The sequence below is a fragment of the Vombatus ursinus genome, unplaced genomic scaffold, assembly GCF_900497805.2.
Source record: "Vombatus ursinus unplaced genomic scaffold, bare-nosed wombat genome assembly UNPS02014807.1, whole genome shotgun sequence".
In the NCBI taxonomy this organism is placed as follows: domain Eukaryota; kingdom Metazoa; phylum Chordata; class Mammalia; order Diprotodontia; family Vombatidae; genus Vombatus; species Vombatus ursinus.
This window is the reverse complement of record NW_020954585.1, coordinates 11,431,223-11,457,219: the sequence shown is the minus strand read 5'-3', so window position 1 is coordinate 11,457,219 and position 25,997 is coordinate 11,431,223. Positions and strand designations below refer to the sequence as shown.

The following is a 25,997-nucleotide window of genomic DNA, read 5'->3' as shown; positions in this document are numbered from 1 at the left end:
GCCCTTGCAAGTCACAGGCACTAGCTCTCCTCTTTGCTTTGGAACTGTGATGGACCCCTAGCACTCCTCTCCTCCCTAGAACTACGTAAGGCCAATAGAGTTGCCAATCGGTGCCAGTTGTGCCCAGTGCCAACAAAGGGTCCTCTGTAAACTCTCTCTGATCAGTTGTCCAACCCCCCTTAGTGTCTCTGGGTTGAGAGCTCCTGAAGCTGCTGCTGCTGCATGTGTGGGCTCCAGACAGACTTCCCCTCCAGTGTCACACACAAACTTCTGCTGACCTCCTAAGTTTTCTTAGGCTGGAAAAATGTCTCACCCTGAGCTTTTGTTGGCTCTGCTGCTCCAAAATTTGATTTGAGGTGTTATTTTAAAGTTGTTTGGAGGAGAATGTTGAGAGAGTTCAACTGGTTTGCCTCTAATCTGCCACACTCTACAAAGACAATTTTTAAATATCATATCATATCATATTATGTCATATCATATATTATGGCCAACACCTGATGATGCCATTTCCCCATTTGAGTGATTTAAGTCTTCTAGAAGGTAGAATTATTTTCTTTCAGTCTTCTGCTCCTATCATTTTCTTTTTATACTTTTCCTCTCTGTGTTAAAATTGTATCTTGTTTTGGTTCCCCTGACTACTTCTAGTCAGTATAGGAAGTTTATACTTAGCCGATATAAAAGTGGCAGTAGCAGGAAATAAGATTGCAGAGGGGAACCTGGAAGTAATATACAAAATGTGCAAAAGATCAAAGGAGCATGATTTACAAATTGTATCATATTAACCAAAATTTACATCCTAATAGTATGTATTGAATCAGCAGAAGCCAGCTAGATGCTGCTGTGTGATATATAAATCTTAGACAAGTTTTAGACTAGCAGAATACCAAAAGGTGTTGATAATTTTGAGATGATATAGACATATTAAAATAAAGTTTTACTGACAATTTTGAATTGATTTGGATATGTTAATGAACTAATAACCTGAAGGTGGCACAGTTAAAGATATAGTCTGTTTCCTAAAAAATTCTATAAAAATGATACCTCATACTTCTGCTGTCCCCCACCCCAAAGCATTTTTACTTCTTCATTGGATCCATGTTGCCTAGTGCTCCCAACCCTAATCTATGGTTACATGAGTGATTAAATGCCTCTCTTCCTCCACATTCTCTTCCCCATGCTACCTGCCGCTCTTCACCATCCCATCCCCATACCATCTGCCTTTCTCTACCCCTTTCACACTTGTCTTGGTACCCTCAGTGCCTGAAGTGAGATTGCAGTCTCATTTCTCACTGCCATCATGGGTTTTCCTGGCAAGTGCCTAAAGAACTGGGCATGCCTGCCCCCTGTTTCATAAATTAATTATCAGTTCATTCCCACTCTGCTAGTTATCAATGCATACATTCTTTAAAGGAGCACCTGGGAATGAGGTCCATTTAATAATGGTTGGTAACTTATTTTTCCTTCAGAATTGACCTTTGAAATGACTCTTATGTAGTTTATTATGAAAACTATAGGGCAAAAAGTTTGTAATGATATGATTATTAATCATTTTCCTTAATATTGTTAAGTTTTTTTTAATTTAAAAGAAATGCCTGTTATACTATCTAAATGAAGAAAATATAATATAATATTTTTCAATGCTAGAGCATAATTTTAAGTGTTCCATTTATGGGCCTTATGTCTGCTTTATTTTCAAAGGTTTGACTCACCTTATCACCATGGATTTACATCAGAAAGAAATACAAGGCTTCTTCAATATTCCTGTTGATAATCTGAGAGCTTCTCCATTCTTATTACAGTACATTCAAGAAGAGGTGAGTTAGCCTAAACTTCATTATTTTTTTAGAAAAATACTATCTTTAAAGTTGAAGGGTAATTTTTAACATTCTCTGGGTTATTAAACTCTACCTGTTGGAAACAAAACAGGACATGTTATATTGGAGTACTTTTCTGTTCTAAAGTTTTTCATTAAAATTGACCTTTTTGACCTGATTTTTTTTTAAAAAAAAAAGTATCCTAGATTTTATACATTTCATTCGCCATTTCATTCTTTACTCATCATATTTTTTAACTTTTTATTTCCATGTGGAATTTTTAGAGTACATGTTTAAGACCATAATTTTTCACAAATTTCTGATTACAGGCAAAATCATTTGACTCTTCAGGAATAGAAAATCTTTTTCCTCTTGAGTGTTAGTAACCCACAAAGAAAATTTGATGTAAAGCTTCATATATGAATATCAATTTACATTTTTTAATTGTTGGGGGGGAAACAGTCTTTAAACTTTGATAATAAAGGGGAAAGTATAATTAATACAAGAAATAATAGAAACATTCTTTTTCTTTATTATTGCCAACTAGCAGAAGGGAAAGAAAGGATAAAAAAAGGATACTGGGAGAGAGATGGACATACACAAAAACATAAAGACAGAGATGGAAAGTGATGTGAAAAAAGGAGAAACAAATATTAAGATACACTTAAACATGCAACATTAATTCACATTTATATTGTGCTTTAAAGTTTACAAAATATTTTTCTCACAACTACCCTGTAAATTATTACAGTTATTATCCCAGTTTTATAGATAGATGAGAAATCTGAGGCCCAGAAAGGATGAGTTATTTGCCCACAGTTGTTGGACAGCTAGTAAATGTCAAAGTCAGGACTTGAACACAAATCTCCTGACACAGGTCCTGACTTGTTTCCTCTCAGATACAATTTTGTAGAGTAGCATCTCCATCTTGTGGCCTTTTTGGATGCTGCTGTTAAGCACTTAAAGCTAAATTGTGTTTTGATAACTGGAAGTAATCATACTTCTTGGTATTTGTCCTTTGAACCAGATGAAATTAAGTAGAGAGGGCTTATTACTCATCAGTGGAAAAATCGCCTCCCAAAATCCAGTTGTAAGTTTTTCTGAAGCAAGAAATATTTCTGCTATTTTATAGATTCATGGCTACTGTGCAGGCTGTTTTCTGGATTAAAGCTGTCTTGTTTGTGGTGTTGAACGAGAATGCGACCAGCTTAAATTTGCCTCTGATGTTATGGGCTATACAAGTTCCTGTTTCAAAAAGTTATAAATTGGGGGCAGCTAGGTGGCTCAGTGAATAGAGCATGGGCCTTGAGGTCAGGAGGACCTGAGTTCAAATCCAGCCTCAGACCAAACACTTGACACATACTAGCTATGTGACCCTGGGCAAGTCACTTAACCCCGATTGCCTCACCAAAAAAAAAAAGAAGAAGAAGAAGAAGTTATAAATTAAGGTGATATTTGAAATTTTTATTTTGAACTAGATAGCATTTAATCTAAATATGAAATACAGAGTGTCATAAAAGTTTTAGTGGAGTTTTAAGTGACCAAGGCTGAACATTAAGAATTTTGGGACACCATGTATTACTACACTTAATGCAAATAGAGATGCTCCTAAAAAAAGTTTGTCATCTGACTCAGATTTTCTGATATAGAATTTGAAAATTGTTCATCATTTCTGATTTCTGTTTGACGGCGGTTCCTAATATTTTGTCTTAGTATAATGATCCATAAATATGCTCTTACATGTAAGGCCTTAAGATTACTGTCAGGTCCTGGAAGAGCTTAATAATTGAAGAAATATTGTGAATTTTTGTAATTATTTTATTTTTCATTTTAATCAATATTTGCAAATTTTATGTAGTTCGGTTTTCATCTGTCAAAACTTCTAAAATTGGAAGTATATCTCTTTAAATTTCTTTTTAAAAAGAAGATAGGTATTGGTAGCTCATAGTTATATTTTTCTCTTAAAATTATTGTAAACAATATTAAACACTCATCCATCCAACCAATTATACTTGCTTTGTAGTTATTTACATATAAATATTTCAGTAAATGAAACATCATAACTTTTTACTCATTCCCTTTTTACTCAGTCTCTTATTGCATTTCTTTGTTCCCACTTTTACCTTCATGTGCTTATATTTAATAGCTACTTTGGTCTCCTGGGCTTTTTTTTTTTAATATTCATTATTTTATTATCTTTCTACATTTCTTTGTAGTCCTTAAACTTGTTTTAACCTAATTGTATTATAGTATTCCATTCTTGTTAACATATTACAGCATATTTAACCATTCTGTTGTTGGACATTTAGATTACTTCCAGTTTTTTGTAATGACAGATAAATTGGCCAAAAAGTTTTTTTGTTTTGTTTTGTTTTGGTCAGACTAATGAATAATAACAAATTAAAACATGCTGTGGTGCCATCTCACACCTATCACACGTATCTTTTTTTTTTTTAACCCTCTCAGTGTATATTTCCAGCAGATTTGTGTTGAGAGGATAAAATTATTTTTGTCAGTTTTGCAGAAGGAACTTTGAAATTAATTTTTTAAAAGATTTCTACTATTGCTCTACAAACCTGTCTATGTTAGTTTTGTTTTTGTAGTTTGGCAGGCGTGTAATAGTACCTCAGCATTGTTTTAATTTGTGTCTGTTTTAAGGTTAAGCATTTTTTCAAGTGATTATTGACAATTTATTTCCTTTTTTGGGGGGGGTAAACTCATATACCTGGATCATTTACTATTTAGGACTGTGTGTTTACCTTTTTACTCTTTTTTTAGCAGTTTGATGTCATATTTTTAATCTTTCAGGTTTGCCATAAATGTTTTGCAATCCGTTATCTTGTCTTAATTATATTGGTTTTTTAAAATATAATGAAAGCCATCTGTTTTGTTCTTAATGATCTCTTCTGTTTATTTAATAAAATGAGTCATTTCCCTTCCTTGAGATAAATACGTTATTCCATTCTATTCCCTATTTTTTGGTTTTTACACCACTTAGATTTTCCTATGACCTTGCTGCCTTCCTTCTTACAAAATGCCACCCTAAATCACAAAAAAAAGGAAAAGGAAGGAGAGGAAAAGATGAAGAGGGACTGGTACCTAATTTTGAAGAGTAGTTATAAATTTTTCTGAGGGTTATATTTTATGTGAAATGAGGAAGCATAGAACATATTTGCATATAATCTACATATAAGTGATGTTATTATTGGTTACAGATGGTTCCAGACCTTATTCATTACTGAGATTTTCTCATCTCCCTTCCTTTTCATTGATTTCTCCACAGGCTGTTATCAGAAACAGGCAAAAGGTAGGGAATAGAGAGAACGAAGAATTGGGCATAGTGAGGCTTCAGACCTTTTGTTGTACCACAAGTACAACCCCCTATGCTACAGTTTAAAGGGAGATTCTTTAAATTTTAGAAGGCAGACTTCTATAATATTTATCTTAGTTTATAAATTCCCTTTGTATAGGCACCACATATTATATTTTTTATCTTATGAGAACAGGACAAAAATTTGGTTGAGTTTTTTTTTTTTAAATAAGTTAGCAATCCTTTTTAAGGCATTTTCTCTAACATAGTAACTACTTCTACTTCCTCAACCAGTCTACAGAGTACTTCATCAAATCTAGACATTAAATGTAAAGGCTTAATCAGAAATTACAGATGTCAGCCTTAGAGAAATAGAGCCCTACTTTTTCATTTATTTCTTCCTTGGTTTTAGTAGAGTAATAGGGAGAGGATTTGGGGCTATTTAGAAGTTGACATACTGATTAAGGATAATAGAATCAAAGTAAGAGTCTGTAGTTACTTAACATAGAAATTAGCATATCCAGCTCAGGATGACTCTGAATCATCAAAAAGATCATATTATAACTGGTGTATGTTGTATAATGTAGGGAATTGTATAATGCACTTTAGGAAGAATTTTATTAAAAGTAGCTAGTTTCAGCATAGTTTAACACATAAAGGGATACATTCTTTTTTTCTAGATAACTGACTGTTAACTAGAATACTTCATTTCCAACAGTGTAGGATAAATGAGGTGGTGTTTTATCTTTCCATTTATTTGTGTAGTAGAGTTAAGCTCTTGTTTAACAAGGTCTGGGTTTATAAATATATTTGGTGAAATCATATTTAGTCTTTTCATAAACTAATTAGTTATGATCTTAAAACTCCAAGACTTAATAATTTAGAGTAGTAGTGAAATAATTTCAATTAGTAAAAAATCTGAGTTGTAGAACCTTATTATTTAAAGGAATAAATTTCACTTCAAATATATGTAATAATTTGAAAGTGACTCACAATATGATCTTAAGTCTTGCCAGATTTATTTTTAATAAATAATGTTTTAATAAATATGTTCATCATATTGATTATATATGACTGGATTGTGTTGAAGTAGTTTTTAAAATGTTTTTATGAAGCAATTTTTCTTAATTAAAGCATCCTCTAATATGCTTTTATTAGCATAGGCTTATAGAAAAATGTGTTAAAATTAAAACTCAAACTATTTACAGTAATGTTTTTAAATGTGATTATCAGCTTATCAGTGATGCCCTAAATCCTATTTAGACCCCCTTTTAATTATATATTCATATGTAAATATAACCATTTGTAGTCAGAATATACTGTACTCCTAGTTCTTCATGATATTTTGTATAGCTCTTTATTTTCCTCATTTGGTATTCTTAATATTATAGTGTTTTGATTAAATTCAAGTTCTTGAATTTTTTTCATGATTCATAGAAAACCAATTTGGCAGAAAGTTCACATACATAATATATATATCTTTTTACTGTATATACACTTTACACACACACACACACACACACACACACACTTTCATACACACTCACACAAGCTGTATCTTTTCCCACTGGCCATTATCTATACATTGGGTAGCTATCCATTGAAGTTACTTGCCATTAGTAAATCTGTTGATTAATACCCAAAATATAGATGCATTTTATAAAAGATTTTTGCAGCTTTATTTTAAACTCTCTTCTCATCATCGTGATTATGAACCTTCAGTGTTTGTTTCAGGCAGTATATTTAAGGGGCTGTGTCAAATAATATTAAGTAAATCCTGTTTGATATATAGCTTATCATTTATTTAAAAGTTTTTTAATATTTAAAACACTGTAGACTATTACATTAATAGCTCTATTGGAGGTCTCCTAAGTTAGGTAATTGCTGTGAAGAAAGCACTTTAAGGAATATAAATGTGAGTTGTTACTTATCATGGAGACTCTACATACAAATTAATTTGTCCCTATAGGTACCCCAAAGGCTACCATTTTATGTATTTTCTTTGTCTATGCATGCTTAGTGAAATTTCAAAATTAATTAAATTATTATTCACATAAATCTATACTAAGGTTTAATTTTTTTCCAGAGTATATTAGAACAGTTGTCAGAATTTGCATATAGAGTTAAATGAGTGTTGAGAATTTGTGGTATATAAGATTTGCACACGGAGTTTTGGCAGTTGCTAGAAAGCAGGAGAATCTTGCTTTGACTAGATGACTACTTATATCCTATTAAATATGTCTAATTCCTTTGTTTTTATACTAGTTTAGTGCTTTGAGCAACTTTTGTCGATAGTGGAGTGAAAGGTTCTTGTGGTATCAGCCATGTCCAGAGCAGAAATTCCAGAGTTAGGAAACTTTGAGCTTAAACTAGACTAGACTATGAAAGGTGTGTGGAGCTGATAACAGAGTATTTCTCTTACATTACTCTTTCTGCACTCCTGCCTTCCCATCTTTCACAGTTGTCCTGTATCTTTAGTCTTTTCTAGTCACCAGTGGGAAGTTGTTTGCTTCTTTAGGGAATAACTTGGAGGGGTGTTGAGTCTTCTGTTTCATTCTGATCTTTATTCTTAGTCTTTCCTGACTTTCTGTTTCCCAGTTACTGGATGATAACCTTTTGTCTGTGGGAATTTTTGGTTGTCAGAATGCAAGAAAATTGTTATTATCACAAGACCAGTTTCCTCTTACAGAAAATGAGTGATTTTTACAAATGACCCACCTTTTCATTCTGCTTTTAAATTCTAAAATATTAGTAGAAAGGAACTAAATTGGCAAGAATTGAATTGCAAAATAAGATAATAAAGTGTGATTTTTGGTGTGAGTGGGAAATTACTATAATTGGTTTTAAATATCTTGCATTGAACTAGAGCAGCATATTTTTTATAATTCCATTTACCAATTGTTTTACTACTTCTGAATTTGAGAATATGCTATTTTTTTAAAAAAAAAAAAGATGTGTTTAAATGGGCTTTTTTCAGGTAAAAATTTTCTTTATTTACAAAAGAGAAAATGCATTTTAAATGTTTACATTCCTGAGGACACTTGGTGAAGCTTTAAATAATAAGGTAGCATCCTTTAATCATTTTTATTGATTGCTGAGATGTTAGCTTGAATAGATCAATAATTGACATGGCAGTAAACAATGAAATCTGTTATTTGCCACAGATCCCAGATTACAGGAATGCAGTGATTGTAGCCAAATCACCAGCTTCAGCCAAGAGGTAGGTAGGATCTTCTAATTTCTCTTAAGGAAGATATTAATAGTACACATAGAATGATATGCTAATTACTTGGGATGAAATAAAATAATTAAATTTGTTGACTTGTATTTTTAAAAAAAAAGCTTTTCAGTATACAGTAGGTCTTCCTTTTGTCACTTGTTTTACATGAATTAGCATCAAGTCAACAGGATTTGGGCATCTTTTCTTTAATCCTTCATCATAAAATGATACTTAGCATATTGAATATGTAACATACCTTTGAACAGTCCATTTTTCTAGGTCTGTCCTATAGGTTTTCAATGAGATTTAAGTCATGTTTCCAGGTCATTGAAGTATGTTTATTTATCTCCATCTCTTGGATAAATTTGTTAATCTTTCTTTAAATGTAGCATAGTACAAAGTCATGTCATATTCCATCTCAATTTGGGATTTTCGGTGATTCTTGAGTAATTCTGCTTCTTAATATATCAATATTATTTATCAGAGTTCATTATTCCCTCAGTGGGTACAAGACTTGCAGGACTGCTTGAAGGGAAAAAATTCCCCCAACTGTTTTTGGGGGGAGGAGCAGCAAAAGGGAGCGTGCAGATATTTTGTGGTCTGATGAAGATAACCCCAGATTAACAGGCTCACCTGGACTTCTTTTGACAATTGTTTTGGTATAACCTTGAAATAAAAAAGTGAATTTCATCAGTAAACATGGCCATTTCTCAGCCTTCAATACTCTGGTCTTTGTGTTGTCTTGCTTATGACAAATGTTTCTTTCATTCTTTTTATTTTTCCCCATAAGAGAGCCCCCTCTCCCTTTTCTCTTAGTGTTTTTCCAGTCTCAAGATGTCTGTGTCAATATTGAGCTATAATGTCTTTACTCATTTTCCAATAATTAATTAGATTCAAGTAGTAGTAGTTTGTCAGCCCTTGGCATTGTTTTTGTTTGTTTGTTTGTTTCAGATGGCCTTTTCATTTGTGTTTCAGTACAATTGATCCTGTTCCTTGTGGGCTTGAGTGATACTTGAGGTATTTGAGTTCCCCACGTTATCAGTGACTGCAATATCTCTTAACAGTCATTGAAGTGAGCCCTTTAAAAAAGCTACAACTTTTGCATGTTTCTTTGAAGAAACAGTTCATTCTTAAAACTATAGAATTAAAAACATAACAAGAAGAATTAAACACATGTGCATATGACATGGAATGCAGCAGCTACTAAAAAAATAATTAACTAAAGCTGGGAAACCCATCTTGTTTCACTTTCGTCTGGTCAAAGTCAGATGTTTGCAGTCAGACTAATATCAGTAGAAGTGAATAGGGGACATAGCTAGGTGGCGAAGTAGATAAAGCTCTGGCCTTGAAGTCAGGAGCACGGGAATTCAAATCCAGCCTTAGACATTTGACACTTAGTAGCTATGTGACCCTGGACAAGTCACTTAACCCCGTTTTCCTCACCAAAAAGGGGAAAAAAAAAAGACATGAATAAACATTTATATAATACCTACAATGTTCAAGGCACTGTGCTAAGTGCTTTATAAATATTCTTATTTGATCTTTACAACAACCTTTCGAAGCAGGTGCTTTTATTATCCCCATTTTACAATTGAGGAAACTGAGGTAAATAGAGATTAAGTGACTTGCTCAAGGTCACACAGTTAATAAGTGTCTAAGTATGGATTTGAACTCAGGTTTTCCTGACTCCAGGCGCAGCACTTTATCAGGCCATGCATGGTATAACAACCATATAAAAATTATCGTTTATCCCAAGTAATTTACATAATTGTGTCTTACTGTACAAGGATCAAGATGGTAGGCTCTAAACCTTGACATTTAAAGCATTTGACATACTTGACTTTTAAATGTCTTTTCTTTCACTTGACTTAATTAGTAGAAATATGTCTGACAATGCATATGCTTATTTATATTATTAGAAAGTGTACAAAATGAGAAGCTGAAGCAAACATGTTTATGTGGAGGCCAGAAGTCTTTCTAGTGATAATTAAAGGGTCTTGTATTCATTTTATGTTTAACCAATAGTATCTAATTTCTAATAGGATACTTAAGCTTTATATTTTAATTTAGTAGTGGTGCTGCTGATGCTAATGGCAGGCTAAAAAAAAGTAAAGCCACCAATATGGAAAGAGAGAGAAAAGAAGTTTTAGCATGTTGATTTTTTTTCTTTTGGAAATGCTTTTAATTATCTTATAGTTAAATGCTTCCTTTGCCTGAAACTTTGCACTAATAACATTTATGATGGATTAGAAATAAGCAAGTCAAATTAATTTTTGATCCTAACCATGTTTAGTTACTATACTAAGTGCCAAAAGGGAGTTTCAGATCCTAAGGAGGTATCAGGATGCTAGTGTGAGTCCACCAAATTACAAATAGTTGAGTATATTTCTGGCATCTTCTTTCTACTGCCTTTTTTATCCAAATACGTCTCCTTATAACTTCGCTTATAGCTAGTAGAAGTAACTCATACTGTAAGGTTTACCTAGTATTTTACTCTTAGTAATTTCCCAGAACAATATGGCATAGTGGAAAGAGTACTTGACTTGGAATCAGAGGACCTAAGTCCAAATTCTGGCTTTGCTTTTGACTACCTCTGTAAATTTGGGCAAATAATTTAAGCTCTGTAGTGTTTCATTTCCTTACTTATAAAATGAGAGAGTTACTTTAATATCACACTCATTAAAATATAGATTCTTTTCATCTTTTTACTTTATCGATCCCCTCTGACCATAAAGTAGAGCTTGTAAATAAACTCATAAGACATTTGCTTCAAAGTTATTGTGTAATATTAATAACAATTTCAGTTTTAAATTTTTTGGGAGTTTTTTTTGGGGTGGGGGTTATTTCAGTGCTGGCTTCAGACTAGGCTGGGAGCTAGATCTGAAACTCCACTCCTTGGGTCAGAGCCACAAAGCTGCTGCCTGCTTCTTCACATCCTAGGGCTTCTGACCTTTCCTTGACCTGCATGCTCTTCTCCCAACTCTGCCCCAACTCAGATGCAGGTCCCTTCCTCAGTGAATGGAATTTGTGTCCCAACACTGGATAATGAATGACAAATACCAGTTGGCATATGTTCCTACTCTTTGCATAAGGTCAGGTCCTTCTGTGCTAGATCTGGGATCTTTTCTTTCCTTGGTACACAACTGTGGGCAGGTCTGCATTAAGTTTCTGGACTGAAAGGCTCTGGATAGACCCCAAATCTAGTGCCCCCAGACCTCTCTATTTTACCCTATGCTGGTCTAGTCAGGAAAAATGTATCTTGATTTTTTTTTTCCTTGGATTTAGTCAGGTCTGGTCTTTGGTGTGTTTCTTGAATCTTTCAAGAGTAGTTGTGGGGAAGAGTTTGACTGTAAAACTTCTTCCACTCAGTCATCTTGCCTGGTCTCCTCAATTCCTACCTTTTTTCATTATTTCCCTTGATATTATAGGTCTTCTGTACTTCCAAATGAATTTTATTATTTTATTTAGCTCTGTAAAGTATCCCTTTGCTAGTTTGATTTGTATAGCACTAAATCTGTAAATAAACTTCAGTAGCATTGCCATCTTTTATTTTCTTTAAGCATTTTTGATTGACTGTGTATAGTTATTGACTGTACTTTGGTATACAGAAATGCTACTGATTTTTGCAGGTTTATTCCATAGCCTGCTTCTTTGCTGAAGCTATTAATTGTCTCAGTATCTTGGAAAATTCCTGGAATGTTCTAGGTAAATCATAATATCATCAGCAAATAAGTACAGCTTCATCTCCTCTGCCTTTCTTTATATCTTTGATTTTTTTCTTCTCATTTTCTTTTTTAAAATAAGTTTCAATTTTTTTTACATTATGAATTCCTCTTTCTCTCATATCTTCTCTCCCCATTTCAGATAACATACATTCCATACAACAAATTGTATTTTTTTAATGACAAAAGCAATTTTTAAAATTGGCTTAACTGATATAGTACATTGGAAAAAAGTCTGAAACCATGAGCAATGTATGACACCTGCAAAAGTGTGGGAATGTCTTCTCATATCTCTTTAAGTCTTGCTTATTCTTTATAATTTTGCGACATTCACTTTTGGGGTGTGGGGGGGCTGTGATATCTTTCTGTTTACTTTGTTAAAGTTGCTTTGCAGTTTTCTTGGCTCATCATACTGCATTCTATATCCGTTCATATAAATCTTTCCCTCCTCTGTATCCATCACGTTCATCATTTCTCACAGTAAAGTATCATTCTATAACTGTGATAATTATGGTACATTTATGTGCCATAATTTATTCAGCCATCCTTTAATCAATGGGAGTATACTTTTGTTTCCAAATCTTTGCTATCACAAAAAGTGCTGCTATAAATATTTTGGCATATATGTGGACTCTTTATCAGTGACTTCCTTGGGTTATAAGCCTAGGAATGGAATCTCTGGGTCAAGGAGTGTGGACATTTTAGTCAATGTTTATTTGCATAATTCCAAATTGCTTTCCAAAATGGTTGAACTGATTTACAGCTCCACCAGCACTAGTGTGCCTATCTCCATACAACCCCTCCAACATTGACTGTTTCTTTTTAGAATATGTTGGAGAATTTGAGTAAGATGTTAGTTTAAGCCTACTTGAGGCAGTTAGCTAGTGCAGTGGATAGAGTGTTAGACCTGGAGTCACAGAGATATGAGTTTAAATCTGGTCTCAAGACACTAGCTGATAAGAAATGATAAGCAGGATGATTTCAGAAAAACCTGGGAAAATGTCTATGAATTGATGCAGAGTAAAGTGAGCAGAACCAGGAGATCATTGTACATAGTAACAGCAATGTTGTAATGATGATGAACTATGAAAGACTTAGCTATTCTCTTCAGTACAGTGATCTAAGACAATTCCAAAGGAATCATAATGAAAAATGTTGTCCACCTCCAGAGAGAGAGAACTGATGAACTCTGAGTGCAAATTGATGTATAATTTTTTAAATTTTCTTTATTTTTCTTGCTTTTTTTGCAGTGTGGCTAATATAGAAATATGTTTTGCATGATTCTACAAGAGTAATTGATATAATGCTTGCCTTCTCAGTGGGTGAGAGAGAGGGAAAGAATTTGATTGAAACGCAAAATTTTCTTTAAAAGAATGTTTAAAAATAACTAATAATTTTGAATGAAAAACATAGTAAATCTGACAATTGGTCATTAAAAAAACAACTTGAGAGTTATAGAAAGACATTTCTTTATGTAAAAATTTTTTTTACCTTTCTACCCTCTGGTCAGCATCCCTATGCTAGTTTGGTATTTTGTTGTTGTGGTTTTTGTTTGGTTTTCTTTTGTTTGTGTTTTTTGTTTTGTTGTTTTTTGTTTTTTGTTTTGTTTTTTGGGTTAGTGTTTGGTTTTTTTTTTTTTTTTTTTTTGGCTAGGCAGTGAGGTTAAGTGACTTTCCCAGGGTCACACAGCTAGTAAGTGTTATATGTCTGAAGCTGGAATTGAACTCAAATTCTCCCGACTCCAGGGCTGGTGCTCTATCCACGGTGCCACCTAGCTGCCCCTGCTAGTTTTTATGATTTTTTAAAAATGCTTTTTGGGGGTAGGGCTGGGGGGGAAGACACTAGCAAGTCCCTTGACCTCTCTCCCCCCGTTTCCTCATCTGTGAAATGGTGATGAAAATAGTAGAACCTAATCTGTAAAATGGGGATAATAATTGCATCTACCTCCTGTGGTGGTTGTGAATATAAAAATGAGATAATATTTATAGAGTGCTTTGCAAACCTTAAAGATATATGTATATGTATATTTATATGCTAGTTCATTTTGTTTAAAAATGAAAATAATACTTTTCTGCCTTAAACCTTAGCAGAAAATAGGCTGGTGCTGAGTCACAGTACATTTATTCTTACTATTTGCTTTTAGGGCACAATCCTTTGCTGAAAGACTGAGATTAGGAATTGCTGTGATTCATGGGGAAGCTCAGGATGCTGAGTCTGATTTGGTGGATGGGAGACATTCCCCACCTACAGTTAAAAACATAGCTGCTATACATCCCAGTCTGGAGATTCCCAGTAAGTCCAAAAACTTCTTTGTCTAGCCTATTGTTTGTTAAGTGAGATTTCCTTCTCACCCTTTTTTCTTAGTAATTTATTTTTTCTTTTCAAGGAAAAGCTATATAAGAACATTTTTTTTTTCAAATCAATGCATATTTATTGCTTAATGCTTACTTTGTGATTAGCATTGTGGGAAGGGTACAAAAATGAAGACAGTGTTTTCCCTATTTTTGAGTGCCTAATTTAGCCCAGAAGAAAAGGTTTTATTTATACAGTTCACACTAAAGGAAAATTTAAAGCAATATATTTATATTGTTACTGGCTGGGTGACATAAATACATATATATATATGTATAGTTTAACCTATGTGTATCAGAGAAATTAAGATAATAAAAAATTCTCATGGGATTAAGTAGTCAAGGAAGGCTTTATTGAGGTGACCCACATGGAAGAGCTCATTTCAAGGAATCATATGGGATTTAGATGAGCTGAGAGGAAGAGTGGATGGAATAGCATGAGAAAAATGATGCCTGTATTAAGAACAGAAGAAAAGACCTAAGGTTTCGTATTAGGGATCATTAAGAGGGAGGTTCATATTGTATCAAATCATGGAGGATGTTGAATACCAAGGAGTTTAGATTGCAGGTATCATCTTTTTCTTTGAGCTATTGAAAGCATGGAGACATGTTGATTTGGTCCTATATAAATATGTGTTCTCTGATCACAGTTGGACCTTGACTATTTCATGGCAGTCCTTCTATTCATCTCCAGTTCTTTGGCACACTCCACACCATAGGCTGTTCACACTTTCTCAAGCCCTCAACTATTTTTTTTTTCTCAACAAATGACCTGGCCCCCTAATTTACTGAACAGTTTTAGACTTTTTCTCCCCTCTGCCAACACCTCACTATATCTCTGTGACTTCACTCATCCTTCTCACCTTCCATTTGCTACGTGGACCTGGAGATGGTCAGGAAACCACTCTGATTGAGCCCTCATTGCAATAAGGCATTCCTGCTATCTTGCTATCACTGTCTCCTTCTTTATGGCAGTTATTCCTATCTTTTCTTCTCAAGCCTTCCATGCCCTTACCTCTCCAGATCTTCTCAGCTGAGGACCTTATTTCAAACTTGACCTTTTCACTGAAAAAATTGAGACCATTTATTAAAAGCTCCCAGTTCTTCCTTTCTTCTCATCTCAGTCATTTAGACTTCTTTCCCCACTTTTCCCTCCTCCATTGTGCAGGCTTTCTTGCGAAGGCCAACTACTCTGTGCACCCTTGATCTCATCCCCCGTTTTGTCCAGCAGATTATTCACTATCATCCCTATTCTCTCTTACTTTCAACCTCTTATCTTCTACTCCTTTGTGCTTGCCTGCAAACATGTCTTCTCCCTCCTTAAAAACCCTTCAATAGATCCTGCCATACCTATCAGCTATCATCCTGTATCTCATTTTCCCTTCACAGCTAAACTCCTTGAGAAAGCTATCTCCTCTAGGTGCTACTGCTTCCTCTCCTTAACTTTTTCTACTTCTTCTACAATCTAGCTTGTGACCTCATTATTCAACTGAAATTCCTTTCTCCATAGTTACTGCTGATGATCTTTTTACTTAACTAAACCCCATGGCCATTTTTCATCCTTCATCCTTCTTGACCCCCAACAGCATTTGACACTTGATCTCTGTTTCCTCCTGGATATGCTTTCCTCTCCTGGTTTTTGTGACATTGCTCTCTCTTGGTTTTATACTATTTCAATTGATTTCATCAGCTCCCATAGATTCAATTATCATCTCTAGGCAGATGATACCCATATCTGTATATACAGCTTTAGTCTCTCTCCTGAGCATTGCCTTTTGGACACTTGGAACCAGGTGTCCCACTTACACCATGTCCAAAAACAATTAATTTTTCTTCTTGAAATTTCTCCACTCTCACCCCTGCCACCTCCTCCAGATTTTCCTGTTACTTTCAAAGTTACTACTATCTTCATAGTCATCCAGGCTTACAACCTTGGTATCATTCTTAACTCTTTACTCTTATGCTGAAATTCATATATAATAAATAGTCAGATCCTTATGTACATCTCTTCTCCACTGACATAGCTACTATACTTGTTAGGGCCCTCACCCCCCTAATCTGGATTACTGCAGTAACCTTTTAAATGGTTTCCCTATCAAAAGTCTTTCCACCACAATAAATTCTCCACTTAACTGCCAAAGTGATTTTCCTAAAATATATGTCTAACCATGTCATTTCTCCTGCTCAAACTCCACTGGTTTCCTGTTACCTCCAGGGTCAAATATAAAATCTTTTGTATGATATTTAAATCCCTTTACAACCTGGCCTTATCCTACCTTTCCAGTCTTCTTAAACCTAACTCCCAAGTACACCTTACTCCCCTAACATATTCTACAGTTCAGCTACACTGACCTACTTGTAGTTCCTTAAAATACAAAAGTTTCTCTGACTTTGGCTGTCAGTCATTCTTAGAGTGCGCTCACTCCTCACTTCTACTTCTTAGAATTCCTAGACTTTTTCAGGACTCAATTCAGATGTTACCTTCTGTAAGTAGCCTTTCACCCATCTTTCTTTTCTTTTCTTTTTTGGTTAGGCAATGGGGTTAAGTGATTTACCCGGGGTCATACAGCTAGTAAGTGTCAAGTGTCTTAGGCTGGATTTAAACTCAGGTCCTCCTGACTTCAGGGCTGGTGCTTTATCCATTGCATCACCTAGCTGCCCCGATTTTCATCTTTCTACTCTCTATGTATGTTCCTTATCTACTTGTTTTCCCCCATTAAACTGGTAGCTTCTTGAGGGCAAAGACTGTTTTTGCCTTTCTGTGTATCCCCAGCACTTAGAATAGTTCTAGGCACACAGTGATTTCGTTAATAAATGCTTGTTGACATTTAATTGACTTTCTTCTGGTTTCACAACTTGAATTGACACTCCTTGCCCAGAACAACTTGTTCATTTATTCTCTTGATCCCATCCTACCTATCCTTTGCCTCATTTAAAATTTAGCTTCATTAATGATATTATTCCCCTTTACTTCCCTTTCTCCCCTGCTCCCACCCTATTCCCTGCCTATTTAGCCCTTTCTGCTAATTCCTTCTATTCTTAATTATGAACCTGCCCAGGTTTCCCTCTATGTTAAACAGCAAAAATCTCTTTACTCAACTACCTCCTTATTTTATCTTCTTATTGGTCTTGTCCACTTTATTACCATACTTTTGAATAGAAGTATCTAAACTCTTTCTACTTTCTTACTACACATTGACTTAGACCTTTGCAATCTGAGTTCTCATTCTTACCTCTGTACTGAAACTGTTGACTTCAAGGTCATCATAACCTCTTTTAAAGATTTTTTTTACAGCTTTTGTTTTTATATTGCTTCTGTTTCCTGTTCTATCTATTCTCCTCCTTGTCCTAGAGAACCATCCCATGTAACAAAGAAGTAAAAAAATACATTTTTCTGTCTCTGCACTGGATGCAGATGGGTCTCAAATCTCTGCAGCCCAAATAGGAACTCTGATCCTACATGGGGATATGTGTATATGTCTTGCTTAGGCAATAAGAGCTTAAATGACTTGCCCTGTGTCACAGCTAGTATGTATCAGAGGAAGGACTTGAACCCAGACCTTCCTGATTCTAAGACCAGCTATTATGTTGTGCTCCTTTTCTAAAACTGTAAATTATAGGACAGGTGCTGATATGCAGTGAAGTTTCCTCACTAGGAGCTGAGGTCTCCAAAATATGTTTTATTTCCCCTCCCAGATTTTATGGTGTAGCTAAGTAGCACAGTGGATGGAGTTTTGGTCCTGAGAGTCAGGAAGACTCATCTTTCTGAGTTCAAATCTGTCTTCAGGTACTGTGTGACTCTGGGGAAGTCAGTTACCCCTGTTTGCCTTAGTTCTTCATCTGTAAAATGAGCTGGAGAAGGAAATGGCAAACCATTCCATTATCTTGGTGAAGAAAATCCCAGATAGGGTCACGAAGAGTCCTACAACTGAACAAAAATAACAAACCAGATTTTACATTTCTTGAGAAGAGGGTTTAGTCCAATATAATGGGACTTTAGTAAGTGTTAACTTAATGAGTAGAGAAATATGAAATGTTGAATTTTCAATTATTTTTAGGGTTGAACTGAATAAGTAGCTACTACAGGTTATTAAAAGGAGGAATGACATAACTAACGTGATGTTAAGGAAGATATCTGGAACTACTGTATAGAGTAAATTGGAATGAGGCAAAGAGACCAGAAGCAGGAATGATGTTGGAATTCAGGTGTGAGGTAGTGAGGGCTTGGACTGAGGGTAATACAGCTCTACAAGTGAAAAGATAAGTCTGAGACAAATTCTGAAAGTAAGGAAAGGCTTAATGGTTTTTTCAGTGTGGAGGATAAAGTGGGTTTAGAGGGCAGGGCTCAAACATGAATTCAGGAGAATTCAGGAGGAATCTGACGGTTTCATGTAGTAGTGGTCTTTCACTTCTGGCTTTCGAAACTTTTTATGATTTCTTTTTACATTTATTTTGAAATGCTTAATGTCTCTAGGTCAGTGATCTTGGCTATTTAGCTTTTATTTGGTTGAGCCATCTTTTTTGAGAATCATCTAGTTACAGGATACTTTCAATGTTTTTTCATCAAGGTGTACAACAGGGCAAGTGGCTATTAAACATATACCTACTTTTTCATAGGATCACAAATGTAAAGCTGGAAGTGACCCCAGAAGCCATATAGTTCAGCTCCTTCATTCTACTATCAAGGACACTGAGAGACATGTAGGTTTGGAAGATCTTAGTTTGAATTCTTCCTTAGACACTTACTAGCTAGGCAAGTATCTAAACAAATAGATCAACTTAACCTCAGCCAAAATTTCGTTATTTGTAAAATAGAGATAATAATGATAGCACCAACCTCACAGGGTTGTTGTAAGTATCCAGTTGGATAATATATGTAAAACTGCTTTGCAAATTGTAAAAATGCTATACAAATGTTAGCTATTGTTATAATTATCATTATACCATATATGGAGCTAGAAGGCGTCTCATAGGCCATGTAGTCAAATACCCTCTTTTTTATTATGAATTTGAAAAACAAATATGAGCATTTTTATTTACAAAGACCAGAAAGAGGAGATTGTATTTAAAGCTGAATTTCTATTAAAAGTTTTTCGAAATATGTATTGAATTTATCAGGTATTACCCACATTGCTCTGCTTGTATAGATCATCTTCTATACTTTCTTCTAGTCTTTTCTGTGATTCTTTTGAATATTTCATTGAACCCCTTTTTTCTTTTGACATCCTTATTATTCCCCCCCCAACAATTCTTTTCCTGCCCCCATCCGTCAAATGAAAGCCCTCCTTTGTAACATACACTCATGTGGTCATCTATGAAAGTGTAAGTCTTATTCTGCACCTGCAATTCATCACCTCTCTATCAAGAAGTAGAAAGTATTCTTCATCATCAGTCTTCTGGGGTCATGATGAATTATTAGAGTACTTAAGACTTTCAAATTGTTTGGTTTTATTTGTTTATTTTTTGCAATACTATAGTCATTGTATTACTTGTTTTCTTAGTTCTCATTTCACTTTACATTATAAAATAGGAAAGGGAAATAGGTTGTACTGTAACAGTCATGGGGAGTGGGAGGAGGAGGGTCTCTCTCTTAGTCATTGCCAGCAAGATTCTTGCCAGAGTCCTCTTTAATAGGCTGATCCTTTACCTGGAAGATGGTCATCTACCTGAGAGCCAGTACGGCTTCAGAAAGGGCAGAGGAACAGTCAATATAATGTTTGCTGCTTCCTAGACTGGTGCTCATCGAGGCGGTGACATGTTCTGCTCCAGCACCAAGATCGTGAAGCCCAATGGCGAGAAGCCAGATGATTCTGGCATTTCACAGGCTTTTTTGGAGTTGGAGATGAACTCTGACTTAAAGGATCAATTAAAAGAGCTGAATATCACAGCAGCTAAGGAAATTGAAGTTGGTGGTGGCAGAAAAGCTATCATTATTTTTGTTCTAGTTCCTCAGCTAAAATCTTTTCAGAAGATCAAAGTACAACTAGTTTGTGAATTGGAGAAAAAATTCTGTTGCAAACATGTGGTCTTTATTGCTCAAAGGAGAATTCTTCCTAAGCCAACAAGAAAAAACCATACAAAAAATAAGCAAAAGTGTCCCAGGAACCATACTCTGACTGCTGTGCATGATGCAATCCTTGAAGACCCTGTCTTTCCAAGTGAAATTGTTGGCAAGAGAATCGGTGTGAAGCTAGATGGCAGCAGACTCATAAAGGTCCATTTGGATAAAGCACAGCAGAACAACGTGAAGCACAAGATAGAAACATTTTCTGGTGTTTATAAGAAGCTGACAGGAAAAGATGTTAATTTTGAATTTCCAGAATTCCAGCTGTAAATGCAAAAATTATTAAATAAAGTCCATTTTTCCTAAAGAGTGTGTATGTGTGTAATATAATGTTTGCTTCCTGATAACATCAGGAGAAATGCCAGGAACAGAGCAAACGTCTGTAGACAACATTCATTGATCTAACCATGGCTTTTGATAACCGTCAGTCATGAGGGCTTGTGTAAGATCATGGCAAAATTTGGTTGCCCAGAAAAGTTGATTGGTATAGTATGCCAGTTCCATAATGGCATGCTTGCAGGGATTCTGGATAATGGACAATGCTCTTGCACTTTCCCAGTCACCACTGGAATGAAGCAGGGCTGTGTGCTTGTTCCATGCTATTTAGCATGTTGTTTTCAGCATTGTCAGATGCCTTCAGTGAAGACAAAAATGGCATCAAGGTCAGCTAGTGCACTGATGGTAAATTATTTAACTTGAAAAAGCTATAAGCCAAGACTAAAGTGGCAGGAGAGTTGGTGCTCGACTCTTTGTTTGCAGATGTTTATGCACTCAGTGCAGCCTCTGAGGCAGAAGTGCAACAAAGTATGGATTAGTTCTCTGCTGCTTGTGCTAATTTTGGCCTGACAATTAACACCAAGAAGACAGAAGTTCTCCACCAGCCAGCACCACACCATCCATATGTGGAATCATCGATTAGCTCAGTGTTTGGGTGGCTCCAAAGGAAGATGTGGGAGTGAAGGCAGACGCACATACGGAAGTCAAAAGTAGTGATACAAGGACACTTTCAAGGTCTCTCTGAAGAACTTTATAATCGATTGTGAGACATGAGATACACTGGCACAGGACCACCCAGCATGGTGGGCCTGCATCCAAAAAGGCACTGTGTTCTATAGGCAAAGCAGAATTGCAGTAGCTCAAAAGAAATGTGAGATGCACAAATTTAGAGCCATCTCCACTCCAGATGTTCATATGGACTATCCAACCTGTGTTTGTTTCCAGTTCTTTGCTATAACAAAGAAAGTGGCTAAAAGTGCTTTTGTATGTTGGGCCCTTTCTTTCGGACTTTGATTTCTTTAGGATTGTAGTAATGGGTCAGAAGGTGTGCACAGTTTAGTGATTTTTTGAGGTAGAGTTCCAAATTGATTTCCTGAATGGTTGGACCCATTCTCTGCTCCACCAAAGTTGCATTTTTGAGCCTCTCCTTCTATAACACCTGCAACAAGTGTCTGTTTTTCTTTTTTTTGTCACCTTTACTGATCTGAACTTCAAATTAACCTCCTCCCTTTACAGTTGAGGAAACTCTGGTTCAGGAGATTAAGTGACTTGTCCAAGGTCAAAACGTGGAGTGTCAAGTGGGGTTTGAACCTGGACCCTCTGACTGCAATTTCCATTGAGCAGAGTCACATATGTAATAAGTGACAAAGATGAGATTCAAACTCAGATCTTCTAATTCTAGACTTTATAGTTTTTCTACTATTTATACCATGTTGTGATCACTGAGCTGAAGTGCCTGAAAGAACCACTGAAAGAAGAGATTTATTTAAAGCAGCAGAATTGATGAGTCCAAAAACCTCAGGTGTTCTAAGAAATAAGAAACTATTCTTCCTTTTTCTACCACCAGAATTCTTTTATTTGCCCACACAAAAATATGGCCTTAATGACTTCAGTTGAACTTTCTAGACTAAAAGATATTATCCAGATTCATTTTCTTTTTCAACCTCAAATAGTTCCTTTTTTAACTGTACTAGCCCTAACTTAAAAACTGAAATGCAGATCCTCACATCCTAAATGTTGCATGGAAAAATTCAAGCCTTTTAGATCAGGTACAGGAAACTTTATTAAAAAGGGGGGGAGGTTTAAAAATTATTTAATTTTATTAAATTATTATTAAAATAATTAATTTTTGTTAATGTATTTTAATACATTGGTATCTTTTGTTTTTTCTTCACTTAACTTCCCATCTTCCTCTCTCTCCCAGATAGCTATTCCCTATTACAAAGAATAAAAAAAGAGAAAGAAAAAAAAATTCAGCAAAATTAAATAACACATCAGCCAAACCTGGCATTATACGTAGGTTTTCATACCCAGTCTCCTACTTCTGCATAAAAGAGAGGGAGATAACATTCTCATTTCTTAGAGGCCAAGCTTAGTTATTATAATTTCCTAGCCTTCAATTTCAATTTTGTTTTATTCTTCCATTTGTAATATTGTAGTCATAGTATGTATTGTTTTCCTACTTTTGCTTACTTCACTCTGCACTGGTTCATGTAGGTTATTTCATTCTTTTCTGTATTCATCATATTCATTGTTTCTTATAGTCCTGTGATAATTCATTACATTCATGTATCACAACTTGTTTATCCATTCCAAGGGTGGGATTCTTAAAAAGTTTCAGATGATTCAGGATATATCAGTCATTCATTCTTTCCTTTAGACAGCAAGTATTTGTTAAGTGCCTTGTATTTTTCAGGCATTACTCTATACAAAGTAAAAAAATTAAATAGCCTCTGGTCTTGTCAAGGAGCTTACTTTCTATTGGGGGAAACACCAGCAATCCACAAGTATTTACTTGTGTAAAATGCTTGGTCTGTGTCCAGAACTGTACTAGACAATGGAGATATAAAGACAAAGCAAAATGGGGAAGAGATCAGCAGTTAGGGGAAATCAGGAAAAGTCTCTTGCAGAATTTGGTTTTTGAATTGAGTTTTGATAAAGGCAAGTTGTTCTTTGAGATGGAACTGAGGTGAAGAAATGATTCGGGGCATGGGAATAGTCAGTACAAAGACACAGAGATGATAGGTGGAGTTTCATGAATGAGGATCAGCAAGATGGCTTTACTGCAGGATACATGGAGGGGAATAATGTATAAGAAGACCAGAAAGAGAGTAAGAAGCCACATTGTGAAGAGCTTTAAATGCCCAAACAGAAGTGTTTTATTTGATCCTAGAGATGATAAGAAGCCATTGGAGTTTATTAAGTTAGGAGCTTGAGGTGGTCAGACCTATGCTTTATCACTTTGGCAGCTTTTTGGAAGGTAGAATAGAGTGGGGAGAGACATGAGGTAAGGAGTCCAAGAGGTTTGATAAGGGCCAGGATAGTCCTTGTGTTGATGGAAATAAGGGGATGAATATGAGAGATCTGGAAAATGAAGTTGTAGTATTTGTCAACTGATTATGTATGTAAGGTAAATGAGAAGTTAGGAATTTAACAATAAGGTTGCGAACTTGGTTTATTTAGAGGACAATGTTGCCTCCCACAATTATAGGGAAGTTTGGAGATGAGGAGGTTATTTTGGTGTTTGGAGAGCCTGTGAGTTCTATTTGAATATTTTAAATTTGAGATACTTGAGATATTTAGGACATCTGGTTCAAAATTTGCATACACAGTTGTTGATGATACAAGACTGGGGCTCACTAGAAAGATTATGACAGTATATATAGATCAGCAAAATTAGAGGTGATTATTGAGTCCATGGGAAGTGATGAGGGTAATTGAGAGAGAGAATATAGAAAAGGAAATTGAGGATCTGGAACAGAATCTTGGAACAACGGATAGAAATCCAGCAAAAGAGTCTAAGAAGGCGTGGTCAGATATGTTAAAAAAAACAAACAAACAGTATGGCAAAAAACAAGAGAAATCATCTAGCAGTTAGTCAGAAACTTTAAGAGGTTGAGAAATGTAAAGATTGAGAAAAGACCATTAAATAAGAACTTATTGGTATATTGGTAACTGTGGAGAGAGCAGTTTCATCTGAATGATAAGATCAGAAATGAGATTATAGAGAGTTTAGGAGAAAGTGAAAAGAGACATGAGGAGAGGCAAAGTCAGGTTTTTAAAAGTTGAGAGAGACTTAGGGAGTTTTTCTATGCAGCCAAGAAGGAACTGGTAGATAGATAGAGACAGTTAAAGAGGTTGGGAATAGGGCAATAGTGGAAGGCAATCTAATATAGAAGATAAGAGGAAATGGATTTGATAGTACATGTAGAGGGAGTGTTCTGTTGTTTCATTTGTGTTCAACTCTGTGACTCCTAGTTGGGGTTTTCTTGGTAGAGATACTGGAGTAGTTTGCCATTTCCTTCTCCAGCTCATTTTACAGATGAGGAAACTGAGGCAAACAGGGTTAAATGATTTGCCCAGGGTCATACAACTGGTAGGTATCTGAGACCAGATTTGAAGGAAGACAAGTTCGCCTGACTCCAGGGTGAGCACCCTATTTACTACACCACTTAGCCACCCTGTAGAGGGGTAGGCTTTGGCAAGATGAATGGCCATCAGAGACCTTAGGGAAGGAAGAGGTAGTGGAGGATTTTGTCCAGAGGATGTAAAATAAAGAAAAGGAAAGAAGAGAGAGTTTATGATGAATAGCCTCAATTTTTATTTCATTTTTGGTGAAACATAAGGCTAGATATTTAGCTGAGAGAACATGGGGGGAAGGAAATATGGTAGGAGGTTTGAGGAAGGAAGATAATGTTGGAATAGCTGCTATGGTGAGTCAGGTAGAAAATCAATTAGAAAAGAGAATAAAGAAATAGGAAATATATACTTGTTTAAATCAATCTATAAATAATTATAACCTTGTCTATTTGATGCTTAATAAAAGTGCTTTTCTTTTCATAGATTGCCAAATTGTTTTTTAAAGCAAAAATAGTATTTTCATGTCAGTTCAGCAAATTTATAACATATGTACTAAATGATAAGTACATATTAAGTACAGGACTGGGATTAAAAAACTATGGCATAAACCCTTGTTATAAGAACATTTTATAGCAGTGTGCAAATCTCAGCTTAATTCAACTTTTGAAATAATTTTGTGTTCTTTTTAATTTGCTGGGCCACTAGTTAAGTCGATGAACACAGGAAAAAATCACTCTTTATCTGTGGTCCTCAGTTTCCTATCACAGTTTTGTTAAGATTTGATCTTAGTTTATTTCTTTTAAAAGGTTACATTTTCTTATACTGTGTCAGAAAAATCACTTTTGGAACTTTGCATCTAAAAACCTGAATTAAAAGAATAAGTATTAAATTAGTATTTCTGGATTGTTTAAGATTTTTCCTTGTCCTAATAACATCTGTTGTGAGATATGGACAGATGGATAGATGGATGGATGGATGTATTAGTTGATGTTCTCCGTAAAAAATTCAAATGCCATAAAATGTGGGGATTTTGATAGTTTATTTTACCATTTCTACCCTTACTTATTTTCTTTTGTAAAATTGAAATTCTGATAAGAAAGGAAATCTAAATTTTTAATTGCACAAAAAATTTCTTGAGGAAATCTTAACATTTGTGTATC

General features: G+C 35.1%; 1 protein-coding gene and 1 pseudogene across 1 annotated transcript in view; both read left to right on the top strand.

Moving 5' to 3' along the window:
- PRPSAP2 (phosphoribosyl pyrophosphate synthetase associated protein 2) overlaps window positions 1–25,997 on the top strand; it is a 75,177-nt gene that overhangs the window by 34,550 nt on the left and 14,630 nt on the right. Inside the window, exons 7-9 of the mRNA XM_027875120.1 lie at window positions 1,699–1,814; window positions 8,289–8,344; window positions 14,210–14,358. Of these exons, the coding sequence (XP_027730921.1) occupies window positions 1,699–1,814; window positions 8,289–8,344; window positions 14,210–14,358 (321 nt within the window). The remainder of the gene's footprint in view (window positions 1–1,698; window positions 1,815–8,288; window positions 8,345–14,209; window positions 14,359–25,997) is intronic.
- Window positions 20,173–20,751, top strand: LOC114052483 (annotated as a pseudogene).